General features: G+C 42.2%; 1 protein-coding gene across 1 annotated transcript in view; it reads right to left on the bottom strand.

Annotated features, from left to right (window-relative positions):
- Positions 1-2,768: 2,768 nt before the first annotated feature.
- Positions 2,769-15,128, bottom strand: part of zmp:0000000991 (uncharacterized) — a 39,216-nt gene continuing 26,856 nt past the window's right edge. Inside the window, exons 4-5 of the mRNA XM_060899799.1 lie at positions 3,326-3,381; positions 2,769-3,237 (exon numbers count right to left, since the gene is read on the bottom strand). Coding sequence (XP_060755782.1) covers positions 3,173-3,237; positions 3,326-3,381 — 121 coding nt within the window. The 3' untranslated portion in view covers positions 2,769-3,172. The remainder of the gene's footprint in view (positions 3,238-3,325; positions 3,382-15,128) is intronic.

Raw genomic sequence — 15,128 nt, 5'->3', positions numbered from 1 at the left:
CGACTAAAGCTCCCTCGAGTCGTCAGTGGCTCAATGACGTCATGTCTTTTCTAAAGTTGGAAAAGATCAGATATTCAGTGAACGGTAAATTTTATAACAAGTGGCTTCCCTTTCTTACATTCTTCCACTCTCTCCAGTCTCTGCCCCCTAACTGACGGACCCTCTCTCTCCCTTTTTTTATTTATTTTAGTTTTTTTTTTCCTTTTGGTTTTATTTGTACTGTGCAGCTTTAATATTTAATTATTACATAATAGAACTTCGTTATTTATTTATCAATTATTTTTTTATTTTTTATTTTTTGAATTGTGTAATGTCTTGTTCTTGTTTGTATGAAAAAAAAAATCCTAGGAGGTAGGGATGGTGTGGTATTGAATGTTGATTTGACATTGTTTCCTGTTTTGATGTGCCTTGCCTCCTAATAAAAATATTAATAAAAAAAAGGAATATTTCCAGAGAACATTATCTGTGAACACAATTCACCGTGCCATCTGCCATTGCCAGCTAAAACTCTATAGTTCAAAGAAGAAGCCGTATCTAAACACGATCCAGAAGCGCAGACGTCTTCTCTGGGCCAAGGCTCATTTAAAATGGACTGTGGCAAAGTGGAAAACTGTTCTGTGGTCAGACAAATCAAAATTTGAAGTTCTTTATGGAAATCAGGGACGCCGTGTCATTCGGACTAAAGAGGAGAAGGACGACCCAAGTTGTTATCAGTGCTCAGTTCAGAAGCCTGCATCTCTGATGGTATGGGGTTGCATTAGTGCGTGTGGCATGGGCAGCTTACACATCTGGAAAGACACCATCAATGCTGAAAGGTATATCCAGGTTCTAGAGTAGCATATGCTCCCATCCAGACGATGTCTCTTTCAGGGAAGACCTTGCATTTTCCAACATGACAATGCCAAACCACATACTGCATCAATTACAGCATCATGGCTGCGTAGAAGAAGGGTCCGGGTACTGAACTGGCCAGCCTGCAGTCCAGATCTTTCACCCATAGAAAACATTTGGCGCATCATAAAACGGAAGATACGTAGTGTTGCCACCTGTCCCGGTTTTTCCTGATTGTCCCGGATTTTCATGGTCTGTCCCGGAAAAAAAAAAAAATCCGGGACACTGAATGTCCCAGTTTTTTGTACATGATAGGCAGAATGTGTATTTCAACTTGCGAGCCAGCTGAGAACCAGTTTGCTTTTCCGTAGCTCGCCGTGCTAAGTGGAGCCACGTCATTACGTCACTGTATACGTCACTTACGTCGCTGTATACGTCAGTTATGGCGCTACGTTTACATAAACCTTGGCGCGAATATCAAAGCAAAAACAACACGGAAGAAGAAGCAGCAGCAACAGCAACAACAATAATAATAATAATGGATGACTTCGCGTTTGTACAGCTGCTGCTTCTCGTCGCTTAAAAATGGCGATCTTTCACGGTCTTGTTATTGTTGTTGGTCTTAACAACTCTGCCCCCCCCCCCCCCCCCCCCCCCCCCCGCTGACATAAGCGGTTCTTTCCTCTGGCCCAGCAGAGAGTTGGTGCTAGCCTGGAACCAGTTTTTCTGGCCCCAGAGCCAGTTCTTTGTCAGTGGAAACAGAAAACCCGGTTCCAAACTAAGCACTGGCCCCGAACCAGCCCTGGAACTGCTTTGGTGGATAAGGGGCAATGGAGGATGCTTGGACTGATAAAAGAAACAGACTCTCTGTTGCAATGGTGAAGGCTGAGCTTCAAGTCAGGCTAAACTTTCAGTTGTCCTGTACTGAGTTCAAGACATTCATTGAAAATCAGCCAGGACTCATAGCAGCAGCAAAGAAAAACACCAAATATAAATGGAAGATTAGGTAAGGTTTTGGTGAATTAAATGAAATAGTGTAGTGTAGTACATACTCCTGTATGTACTGTATGTGCCCAGTTATATCAGTTACATGTCCTCCTATGTATTTGTTTAGCCAAGAGCAGCAAGCAGCAGAGGCACAGGCAAGCACAAGCAAAGCACACACCACACTCTAAGCAATCAGGTAAGCTGTTTGACACTACACCTTACATTGTTACATTCAGGTATTCTTAGATACAATTAAAAATTAGATTATTTTTATTCCACATAAGCAAACAAACAGAACTTAATTGTGTATTCCCCTTTTACCTGTGCCCACTACTGCCCCCAGGTGTCCACAACCAAAAACTGTTGGAAATAAACCAAAATAATGAAGACCTGCTATATTATGTAAAGCAATTAACTAAACAAATAACTAGCAAAAGGGTCATTTTTACTAATTAGAGCAATACAATTTCAGCGTAGAAGGGCAATTTTTGTCTTGGGTTAGATGTACGAAGGGCGCCGTTGCTTACAAGCAAAAAGGTCGATTGGATGGTTGAAATGTCCAGGATTTTTGTCAGACACAGGTGGCAACCCTAAAGATACGACAAAAAAGACCTAAGACAGTTGAGCAACTAGAATCCTACATTAGACAAGAATGGGATAACATTCCTATCCCTAAACTTGAGCAACTTGTCTCCTCAGTCCCCAGACGTTTACAGACTGTTGTAAAGAGAAAAGGGGATGTCTCACAGTGGTAAACATGGCCTTGTCCCAACTTTTTTGAGATGTGTTGTCGTCATGAAATTTAAAATCACCTAATTTTTCTCTTTAAATGATACATTTTCTCAGTTTAAACATTTGATATGTCATCTATGTCCTATTTTGAATAAAATATGGAATTATGAAACTTCCACATCATTGCATTCCGTTTTTATTTACAATTTGTACTTTGTCCCAACTTTTTTTGGAATCGGGGTTGTAATATATAAAATACAAAGTATAGTGAAAGATCACATTTATATGTTTATGTGCATTAATATTCGATCTAGCATGCCCATGAGATCTAAAGCACTGTTAAGTTCAGCTTCAGTCCTGATTATAAATAAGAATAAAGTTCCGAGCTGGAAGTGAACTCTTCAGCATGGGAGATCTTTCCTGTTAGTGCGTATTAACACTGCGGAACAGATTTACAGCCTTATACAGTCTACTGTAAACAGCTTATATTTTATATTTGTACAACAAATCACATATACACTACATCACTTTTATAAAGCTGCAGTAAAATGACAATGTGCTCTCTTGTGGCTAATAGAGTGACATGCAGATGGCATTGTATCTCTTGAGTATTCTGGCTGATTCAGACTGGAAACATGAGCTGGGAGAACTCCTGGGGGTCGTGAGCAGAGGGAACCTGCTGCTTATCTACAAAGAGAGGTGGACATGTCAGAAATCAACCAGCAGAGGCTGCTAAAAGAAATCTAAAGAAACAAAAGAAATCTGCTGCCAATACCTTTCTGGAGCACTGAAGAGTTCCTGGTACCCACAAGCTTCCATTCATTTATATACCTGAAGAAATAAAAACACATTCATGTTCAAATGTAATAGTATTAGACTGTCGAGTGCAAAAGTTTGCACACTCCAAAGTTTCTGGATAGAAAATGCATCTCATCTCATTATCTCTAGCTGCTTTGTCCTTCTACAGGGTCACAGGCAAGTTGGAGCCTATCCCAGCTGACTACGGGCGAAAGGCGGGGTACACCCTGGACAAGTCACCAGGTCATCACAGGGCTGACACATAGACAACCATTCACACTCACACCTACGCTCAATTTAGAGTCACCAGTTAACCTAACCTGCATGTCTTTGGGGGAAACCAGAGCACCCGGAGGAAACCCACGCGGACACGGGGAGAACATGCAAACTCCACACAGAAAGGCCCTCGCCGGCCACGGGGCTCGAACCCGGACCTTCTTGCTGTGAGGCGACAGCGCTAACCACTACACCACCATGCCGCCCAAAATGCATCTCTATTTGATTATTTTATTTACAAAACACAATAATTCATGCTCATCCTAAATACTACAGTAATTCAGCTCAAAAGTTTGCATCCCCCAAACAGACATAAATCACATGAACTGTCGAATCTGATTGGTCAGAAGGATTATTTTAATTATATAGTATTATATTAATGTGCTCATTAGAATATATTATCGTTTCTAGAACAACAGCTTACACAGGGACTTGGTAGTGTTTTATTCCTGTGGTGGAGACTTCCTGTAATCTAAGCCTAATGACATATAATAAACGATATCTTGAAGTTTTGTGTGAGGATGTTTATTTGGCATTTTTTCCCAAGCTACATTTTTTTTAATTCACTTCAAAAGAAAGTGAAGGAACAACTGTTTATAGCTGCTATAACGTAAATAATAACAGAAACTTTCTACAACTTAATGCAACTATAATCAGATAAAATGTATGTTGTGTCATACATTATCGTTTCTATCGTGACAGTTCTAAGACCAAAACATGTCACTATTTACCAAAGAGGAACTTATAATCATTGATAGAGTGATGTTTTCTGTGAAGAGATATTTATTTAACATTGATGGAAGGAGTCTCCAGTGTCAGAGGTTTGTAAGAGCCAGAGGTTAAAATGTGACTTTTAAATATGAATATAATGTCATTTTTTAATGGATAAAAAAATCATGAGCATTGGAAACTGCTGTAGTATAAGAAGAATGAGGAATAAAACACTTGATACATATGATAACAGAAACTATACATCATCGCTCCAGCCTAGCACTGATTATTTTCCTACAACAGCACATCCTCGAATCCAGAACAAACAGGAGGATAACAGAAAAATTTCTGGGGGCAAGTGGAAGAAAAATCCATATTTATACCATGTTCATTCATTCACACATCATTTTAAATATATACAAAATATACACACTCACTGGCCACTTTATTAGGAATGCCCATACATCCACTTCCTGTTTGATGCAGTTCTCTAATCAGCCGATCCCTTGACAGCAGCACAACGCATAAACTCATGCAGATACAAATCAAGAGCTTCAGTTAATGTTCACTTCAAACATCAGAATGGGAAAAATTGTGATCTCAAAGTGTGACTTTCACTGTAGCATGGGTGTTAGTGCCAGATGGACTGGTTTGAGTATTTCAGAAACTACCGATCTCCTTCCTGGGGTCTCTAGAGTTTACACAGAATGGTGCGAAAAACAAAAAACATCGAGTGAGCGATAGTTCTGTAGATGGAAACAAACACCTTGTTGATTAGAGAGGTCAGAGGAAAATGGCCAGATTGGTTCAAGCTGCCAGGAAGGAACTCATAGCAATTTATGTGTCACTCTTTACAACCATGGTGAGAAGAAAAGCATCTCAGCATGCAACAGCAGAAGATCACATTAGGTTCCACTCCTGCAGCCAAGAACAGGAATCTTAGAATCAACAAGAAGTTCCTGTTAAAGTGGCCAGTGAGTGTATATATCTGCATTTTACCAGTGTATAAATCATAGGGGGCGGCATGGTGGTGTAGTGGTTAGCGCTGTCCCCTCACAGCAAGAAGGTCCGGGTTCGAGCCCCATGGCCGGCGAGGGCCTTTCTGTGCGGAGTTTCCATGTTCTCCCCGTGTCTGTGTGGGTTTCCAGTAGAACAGTGAAGGATGCAGTGTGGGTCATGATTATGGGGATACCAGGTGGCCAAGTTATACTTCATTGGGAGGACTTGGAGGCGGGCTTTGATGGTAAACATTAATATGTCCTCACCAACGGAGCAGTTAGAGAGCACAGAGTGTGACAATGCATGATCTGCAAAGGCTAAACCTGTCAATTTCCCTTGCAGCTTTAGACTGGCCCAGTGCTGTGCGCTCTCTGACAGCTTCATTTGGAGGATGAAGCTGCCCCTTTAATTGTGTGTGTGTGTGTAAAATTTTGTTTTCTGTATGGTCTCTCTTGAAAGATTTGCCTTCATGGAGACCCCGTCACTCAAGACATGAGCTGCAAAAGGACTGAATTCCACCACTGCAAACTCATTCGACGGCATTTATGATAGTGTTGATACACATTCCCTGGTGTGCAGGTACTGTATGGTGAAGGGGCTCTGCACACTCATACTGAGCACAGAGACACAGCAGGGCTGGTGGAGATTTCAGCTATTGGTATGACATGTGGAGTCGAGCAGCTCGGACCCGGGACCATCGTAGAACAGGAGGTAAATGAGCTGATCGAATGGACCAATGCACTCAACTTTGATAAGTAATTAACCTATGATTTATCTCATCTCATCATCTCTAGCCGCTTTATCCTGTTCTACAGGGTCGCAGGCAAGCTGGAGCCTATCCCAGCTGACTACGGGCGAAAGGCGGGGTACACCCTGGACAAGTCGCCAGGTCATCACAGGGCTGACACATAGACACAGACAACCATTCACACTCACACCTACGCTCAATTTAGAGTCACCAGTTAACCTAACCTGCATGTCTTTGGACTGTGGGGGAAACCGGAGCACCCGGAGGAAACCCACGCGGACACGGGGAGAACATGCAAACTCCGCACAGAAAGGCCCTCGCCGGCCACGGGGCTCGAACCTGGACCTTCTTGCTGTGAGGCGACAGCGCTAACCACTACACCACTGTGCCGCCCAGATCCTTATTATATTGTGTATTATTGGGTTGTGTCTGTAACAGCTTTTATCCACTGCCACAGGTGAAAGAATAATTGCACCAATTGAGTAGGGCAGGCAGTCCTCCCTCTCCATCTCCAACCAGTCAGACGACAGAGACATGTCATCCAGCCAGAAGGACACGGAGCGAAGGCAGGCCACCCAATAGTATGCTGTGAAGTTAGGCAAAGTGAGTCTACCAATCACCTTAGGCTTACATAGATGTTCTTTTTTAATTCTGCGTGACTTGTAGTTCCAGATAAATGGTAAGATTATTGAGTCTAGTTTCTTGAAAAAGGTTTTAGTGATAAATGTTGGTATGTTCTGCAGGAGATAAAGAAGTTGGGGAAGGAAAACCATCTTAACAGCGTTCAGTTGGCCTAGTAAGGAGATTGGTAGTGCTTTCCAAAATTCTATACAGTTTTTGAGTTTGTCAATTGAAGGAGTAAAATTTGCATCGAACAGGGCTTCAAGTTTTTTCATGATTACAATTCCTAAATAGGTGAATTTCTCCGCGGTTATTCTGAAAGGGAGTCGCTTCAACCATTCGTCATCTGTAAATTGTATTGGCATGAGCTTGCTTTTATCCCAATTGATTCTATATCCGGAGAAAGTTCCAAAGAGATTAATTACCTCCAAAATTTTTAGAATTGTAGTCTTGGGCTGAGTCACATACAGTAATATGTCATCTGCGTAGAGAGAGATCTTATTTGAAGTGTAAGCTGTGTTATACCCATGTATGTCTGTGTGTGATCTAATTGTTTGTGCAAGAGGCTCCAGGGCTAAAGCAAATAATAGGGGACTCAGTACACATCCTTGCTTACAGCTTCTACCAAGTGCAAATTGTGAAGACAGTGTCTGGTTGGTCAGGATCCGAGCACTGGGGTTGCTGTACAGTAATTTAATCCATGCAATAAACTTGTCTCCAATTTTAAATTTTTCCATTACTAAGAACAAGTATATCCATTCTACCTGGTCGAACGCTTTTTCTGCGTCGAGACTAAGAACTACAAGTTCCTCCTTAGGGTCATTGGGGGAATGTGTTATACTGAAAAGGGGTCTAAGATTGTAGAATGAATTCCGTTTGGGTATAAAGCCTGTCTGATCCGGGTGCACCATCTTTCCCATACATGTACTGAGGCATCTTGCTAGAGTTTTGGTTAAGATCTTTTGGTCTGTGTTTAAAAGAGAGATAGGCCTATAAGAGCTCACCTTTTCTAGATCTCTGCCTTTCTTGGGGATTAGAGTTATTATGGCTTCGTTCATGGTAGAAGGGAGGGTGCCATCCTCAATGGCTCTATTATATAATCTAAGGAGGTAGGGAGCCAGAACTTCACTAAATTGTTTATATAACTCATTGCTTAAGCCATCTGGCCCTGGGCTTTTGCCATTCCTCAGCGACTTGATAGATTTTATGATCTCTTCACAGGTGATCTCTGCATCTAAATATTTACGGTCATCCTGATCTAACTCTGGCAATTTGCAGTCACCCAGAAATTATTGCATTACCCCTGGCAGTGCACTGCTCGGAGATGAATACAGCCTTTCGTAGAACATTTTAAATTCGGCATTAATGTCCTCGTGTAGTGTATAAAAAGCTCCGGATTCAGATTTTATTTTATGAATATTCCTGTCACTTTCCAATTTGCGTAGCTGACTCGCTAACAATTTATGTGGTTTGTCATCAAATTCAAAAAACCTTTGTTTTGTGTATTGCAAGGCTCTACTTATTCGGTCAGATAACAAATTATTAAGTTTATATTTGAGTGCAGAGATCTCATTATGCTTTTCAATTGTGGGGTTTTGAGCATTGTCCGAATCCAATTGTTTTATTTTTTCTTCCAATTCTAATTGTTCAATCCTGCCATGGCCATAACTACTATTGAGGACACTGAGGTCATGTCCTCGGTATTTTTTTCAGAAATTTCAAATTGGACTACGCTGAATTCGAGCAGTGATCAATGTAAAACGCAGCGTCCGCATCCACATGTCATCTGTATTTCCCCCCAATAAAATTTACATTTGTCTAATGTCATCTGAAATCTCTTAGGCTACGTTTACATTAGACCGTATCTGTCTCGTTTTCTTCGCGGATGCACTGTCCGTTTACATTAAACCGCCTGGAAACACTGGGAAACGGGAATCCGCCAGCGTCCACGTATTCAATCCAAATCGTGTCAGCTCCGGTGCTGTGTAAACATTCAGAATACGCGGATACGCTGTGCTGAGCTCTAGCTGGCGTCTCATTGGACAACGTCACTGTGACATCCACCTTCCTGATTCGCTGGCGTTGGTCATGTGACTCGACTGCTGAAAAACGGTGCGGACTTCCGCCTTGTATCACCTTTCATTAAAGAGTATAAAAGTATGAAAATACTGCAAATACTGATGCAAATACTGCCCATTGTGTAGTTATGATTGTCTTTAGGCTTGCCATCCTTCCACTTGCAAGTGGTAAGTGATGTGCGCTGGGATCACACACACAGCGGCTCAGTCCCGAATCACAGCTTGTTCACTTCACTCGCGCGCTCTGTGAGCTGCGCAGGGCCGGAGTGCGCACCCTCCAGAGGGCACTCGCTGTTCAGGGCGGAGTGATTTGGAGCGCAGGATGCCTGCGGAGCCGAGCGTATCCGTGTATTGGTATTGCTGTGTGCACGCAAATCGTGTATTGGTGTTGCTGTGTGCACACTAATCGTTTTAAAAACGTTAATCTGATGATCCGCTGATACGGTCTAATGTAAACATGGGCTTAGCCTCTATCTCTATCGTTGCCGTGTCTAACGCAGCATCACGTGACGTAGCCTATGCTAGTGTCGGCCGGGGAAGTTGGGTTTTTGGATAAAACAGGCAGGGTGTAGTCTACGCTCTATCACATATGCCTACCTAACCTAACGTAGGCTAATAGTCACATAGCATTATAGAGCTTTACCCTAGTGCAAAATGAAAAAGTTGCAACAAACTTAATTAAGGTTTGGACAGCCAACAGAAGAGCAGGGAAAGAGAAGGAGGGAAGGTGAGAAAATATTGTCAGTGCAGTGGCAGACCGTTCAGCGGTGTCATGCCAACTTTCCAAGGGGAAATGTTTCATTGTCATTGCCTATTACATTTTAGTTAGCATTTCGAGAAACATTCAAAACTACGTTGTCACAGGCAGCCCTGTGCAGGGCTGAGTAAACGGGCTTGTTCTAGTAACTCTCTCTCTCTCTTTCTCTCATAACTCTCTCTCACTCACTCACTCACTCACTCACTCACACACACACACACACACAGACACACACACATACACACAAATAATACACTCTCACACACTCTCTCTAATGCATAGTCTTCACACAGAACTAATAGCTCTACATTCTAATGTAATTTAAGATAATGAAATGTAAATAATGCCAATACTTCAGGTAGCTGAGCAATACACTCAGTTCAGTTTTGACTTTTATGTCAGACAAAACTCCACAGTTCTGATGGCACAGTTTTAGAATTGTTAAAGTAAATGTGTTGTGAGCCAAACTTACATTACAGGCAATGGTGAGAACACTCTGTTTCAGAGAATGCATGCAAATGGATCTCAATTCAAGACAGCCAGATAGACTGATGCCTTTACATTACTGCTCAGAATGTCTCTACACATACAGACACCCACAAATAACACACAAACTCTCTTACGCTCTCTCACACACACACACACACACACACTCACTCACACTATTATTATAAGGTGTAATACTAAAGCTTACAATTCAGCAGTTCACACCCTTTCTGTCATGTGTATGCTGCAATGTAAATAATGCCAATACTTTAGGTAACTGGTACTTTAGGTATGTATACTCAGTTCAAGAGTTCACTACTTTTCTACTTTTATGTCAGATAAAACACCACAGTTATGGTGCCACAGTTTTAGAATCATTAAAATAAATGCGTCCTCCACCAAATCTATCCTTATTTATTTATTTATTTATTTATTTATTTAAGTTGTGCCGGGGGGCTTCGGTGCTGTCAGCCATGTTTGACCTCGGTATTTGAAAAATCCTGGGTACGGCCCTGAATCCTGCTACGTTTTTTGGCACTGGACTGGTATGAAATGATGCACCCTCTCAAATAAGCCTTGAAAGTCTCCCACAGTAACACAGGTGAAACATCGTCCTTGTCATTGGTGTCAAAGAATAGAGTAATGTGAGATTCCAAATATTCACAGAATTTTTTGTTCTCAAGTAGTTGAGGGTTAAACCTTCAATTCCTCTGGGGTCTTGTGAATAAATCTAACTTTAAAGAAAAGGTGACAGGACTATGGTCAGAGATTATAATCTTATGGTATTTTGGATTAAAGGCATACTGCAGCATTTTCCCATCTACCAAGAAGTAATCGATTCGGCTATAAACATTGTGGATTTTGGAATGAAATAAATATTCTCTACCTAACGGATTGAGTGTTCTCCAAAGGTCAACTAGATTCATATTCTCCATGTATGTTTTCACCAGCTTGCATGAGTTGGAGGGGGTTATTCTATGAATGTTAGATTGGTCCAAGTATCGATCAAATACGAAGTTAAGGTCACCCCCTATAATTAGGTTTGTAATTGATATATCTGGGATTAATCTTAGAACTTTCCTAAAGAATTCAGAGTCATCACAATTTGGCCCATATATGTTCAATAGAGTTAAATGCACTGAATGTAGTTCCCCCAAAACCATCACATTCCATTTTTATCTGCTATAGTGGATAAATGTTTAAAAGCGACTCCCTTGTGGATCAAAATGGCTGTTCCCCTGGCTTTTATCGAGAATTTTGAATGATACATTTGGCTTACCCATTTACATTTCAATCTACCATGGGTGTCATTTGGCAAGTGTGTCTCTTGCAGAAACATTATGTCTGCCTGTAAAGATTTTAGATGGGAGAGCACTTTACCTCTTTTTATCTGATTGTTGACACTATTAATGTTCCACGAGCAAAAGCTCACACCCCTGAACTTATCCTGCATCAAGGTAAAAAAAGAGAACTACTGGTAACTGACACCACTGCCCCTTACATAAGTGATTGCTGTATAATAAGTAGCGCTTTAAACCACCCCCACCCCACCCTATCCTAAACAATAACAAAGAAAATCTAAACTATACACAATACCCATGACTGGCTGATCCTTGATCAACTTCCTATCTCTCTAACTTGGCCTCAACACTAACACTTAGGGGAGGCTCCCAGTATCAATTCGACAAAAGGAACCAATAGAACAAAAAAGAAAATCCTCTAGTATTGGATTGAAGCTCACATCCAGGCAGTGTACAAACATACATTACAACCTCCCAATTTCTAAGTAAAAAGCAATATCGTGTGTGGTCATCATGCTTCACAAGTAAAAGTATCCATCGCTAGGAAAATATCTCTCTTTATTATTCAGTGGGGAAATGTTGGTCATAGAACCGCTGAGCCTCTTCTGATGATTTGAAGTTGTAACTCTGGTTCTCATAATCCACGCGAAGCACCGACGGGTAGATGAGGCGAAACTTAACTTTTTTGTTGAATAGTAGAGATTTCACCTTTGCATAAGAAGTGCGTTGCTTGGATGTAGCAGGGCTGTAGTCGGCGAAGAATTTGACCTTCTCTCCACGCCAGTCCAGTTGGTTTCGGTTGGCTGCTAGGGCTCTGACTTTATCCTGGAGGTAATGGAACTTCACGATCATCACCCTGGGTTTGCCGTCACACCGGAGTGGACCGATCCTGTGGGCTATGTCCAAGACCGGGGGGGACGGGAATATGTCACCCAGTACCTCCGCGAAGAACTTGGACATGAATTCAGTAGCGTTCTGGCCCTCCGGGTATTTTTCGTCAATGTTGATAACCCGTAGATTAAATCTACGGCTCCGTTCCTCAGCCTCTTCGGTGCGGGAGAAGAGGGCCTTGTTTTTGGCTGCTAGCTTCTCGCACATTCCTTCCAGAGCCGCCACTCTGTTGTTGTAGCCGCTAAGCCCCATCTCTAGCTCCGTAATGCGTTTCTTGTGATCCCCACAGTGCGATTCCAGGAGCTCCAGAGACTTTTTAAATGACTCCATTGCCCTCCCAATCACTGTCTCAATCATCTGTCTCATGTCGTCATTGAGCAGCACCCGTAGAGCCTGTTGCAACTCCGCCGAAACTGCGGGCTCTGAATCCTGGGCTGCCGCCATGTTGGACTCCTCGGTTTGATCCTGATGTTGCGGTGAATCACCTGGAGTTTGCTTCTTGTTTCTTGGCATACTTAATAAATAAAATAGTTATTCCTCACTTTCCACCCGCTGTTGTCCAAAAAAGCCGTGTATGTCGATATAAAATGTAGGTTAGGTATCATACAGCGGGAGCCTCCCCTTCACACGTCTACTCTCCTTCACATCCCACCGGAAGTCCACAGATGCTTTTGAAAAATAGATCTATTGCACTGGACAATGTAATATGGTGAGTTACAATATCCTCTGAGTATTTCTGAAGGATTATTAAAATGATATAGTTGTCAAATTTCGAAGTCTAAAAAAATTACAGATTGCACCTTTAATAGTTCCACATTTCCATCTCTCACTATTACAATGTAATATTATTCACCTAGAAAAAAGGGTTCCTTGTGGGGCTTTGGATAGTTAAAGGGATCCTTTCAGAAAGGAAAAGCCTCTGCTGTATGGGTTTGCACAGAACCTTTAATGAACCCAGAGAGACCAATTTCTAAGCATGTAGCATAATCATTTTAGGTTTAATTCAGAAGCCCAGGTTGTTGAAGTTCTTCAGCTTTTCTTGAATGTTTCCTTTTTAGAAAGAGGCCCTCAAGTGGAACACTTTCTTTTTGTAGCTAAGAAATGTTTCTTTTATATATATGTGGTGAAAGTGGTTGGCATTGTTGCCTGAGAGCAAGAAGGTTCTGGGTTTGAGCCCAGCGGCTGACGGGGTACTTTCTGTGTGGAGTTTGCGCGTTCTCCCCATATCTGCATGGGTTTCCTCCAGGTGCTCCAGTTTCCCCCACAGTTCAAGGACATGTAGTTAGGTTACCACGGGATGGCCTTGGGCTGAAGCGCCCAAGAGTGGTGGTGGTGTGCAAGTATGCAGCAGCTTTGTTCTCTCATGATGAACTAAATTTCATTGTACATTTGTGCAGTGACAAGAAAGGCATTCTATATAAACACTTAAATATACAAACCCTACAGCTTTTCTAAGTGTATAGTTACTTGATGATAAATTGTAGTTTTAGGGGATGTAAAAGGCCGTAACAGGTTCAAGTCTTGTTTATATGCAGAATATTAATATATTAAACTATAGGTCAAATCCTGGTAGTGGTGAACCACAAGTCCTGCACAGTGTATTATTTTTCCTGAACTAACACACCCAATTCAACTCAGTTACTAAGTTAATGAGCAGATTCGTTGGAACAGGTGTGTAAGATTGTGTTGTAGTCAAGACCACCTAAACTGAGACCAAGTCATGACCATGACCAGTGTGTATTAAGAGTGAGAGTCCTCTATGTCTGAGACCAAGCCAAGACCAAGTAAAAATGCGTCCAATTCCAAAACAAGAAAAAAAAATTCAAAACGTTTTCTTGAGGCTGGTCTCAAGTACTACAACACAAGTGTTGGGAACAGGAAAAAGACAAATGTGCAGAACAAGGGGTTCTCCAGGACCAGGATTGAATGCAACTCTCAGTGGAAACAAATGTTGTGATTTTGCATAAGGTTGTAGAAACAACGACGTGGTGAAATCAAAGCTAAAGACGGTCCAATGAAATATTAAAAGTGTATGACTTTCTTTTGGCCAGGCGGTTTATTAGAATCAGGGCATAAATATAAACCAGTGATTTGCAGCTTCTGTCAGAGCTGAGGTTATGGAAAATTAATCAACATATTCTGACTGAACATGTCATGGTCCTACCTGTGGGCTTCTCTCTTCAGGTAACATCTCCACTCAGCATTACCGGCCACACCCGCACTCACTTCCTCTTATTAACTTTCAGTGACTGTCATTGGCTGTTGCCGATCACCTGCTTCCCCCTGGGCGTATTTAAGCTGCAGTTCTCCCTAGCCTCAGTGTCAGATCGTCTGCAACTCTCAGCCTGATAACCTGCTTTGTGTTCCGACTACTCTGACTCCTGAAATTGTTCTGTTCGACTCTGTCTGCTCTCCAGCCCCAGTACCCTGACCTGCCTTCTGTTCCGTTTGACTCTGTCTGCTCTCCAGCCCCGGTACCCTGACCTGCTTTCTGTTCCGTTTGACTCTGTCTGCTCTCCAGCCCCGGTAACCTGATCTGCCTTCTGTCCCATTGACTCTGTGTTCCACTTTGCTCTCTAACTCCTGCCTGCTGAGGGACTGCTCGCTTGGAGACTGCCTGAAACCCAAGTTCTGTCTCCCTACAGCCACAGCTCTCTGACTATGTCAGCTCTCAGCTGCTAAGCAGGGTTGGGCCTGGTCAGTACTTGGATGGGAGACCTCAGATGTCATCACCTGCCTCTCAGTTCTCCTGCCTCTGGACACACACATTCTCCCAACTTCCTTTTCCCCCATTATTAATAAACTGTGGTTTGAGCGCACTTGATCTCCTCTCCTGTCTGTTCCGTGACAGAACAGAATCGAGAATCCAACAGCACTGTGGTAAAACTATCCATCCATTATCTGTAACCTCT

The sequence above is a fragment of the Neoarius graeffei genome, chromosome 19, assembly GCF_027579695.1.
Source record: "Neoarius graeffei isolate fNeoGra1 chromosome 19, fNeoGra1.pri, whole genome shotgun sequence".
NCBI classification, from domain to species: domain Eukaryota; kingdom Metazoa; phylum Chordata; class Actinopteri; order Siluriformes; family Ariidae; genus Neoarius; species Neoarius graeffei.
This window is presented reverse-complemented; position numbering and strand designations above follow the sequence as displayed.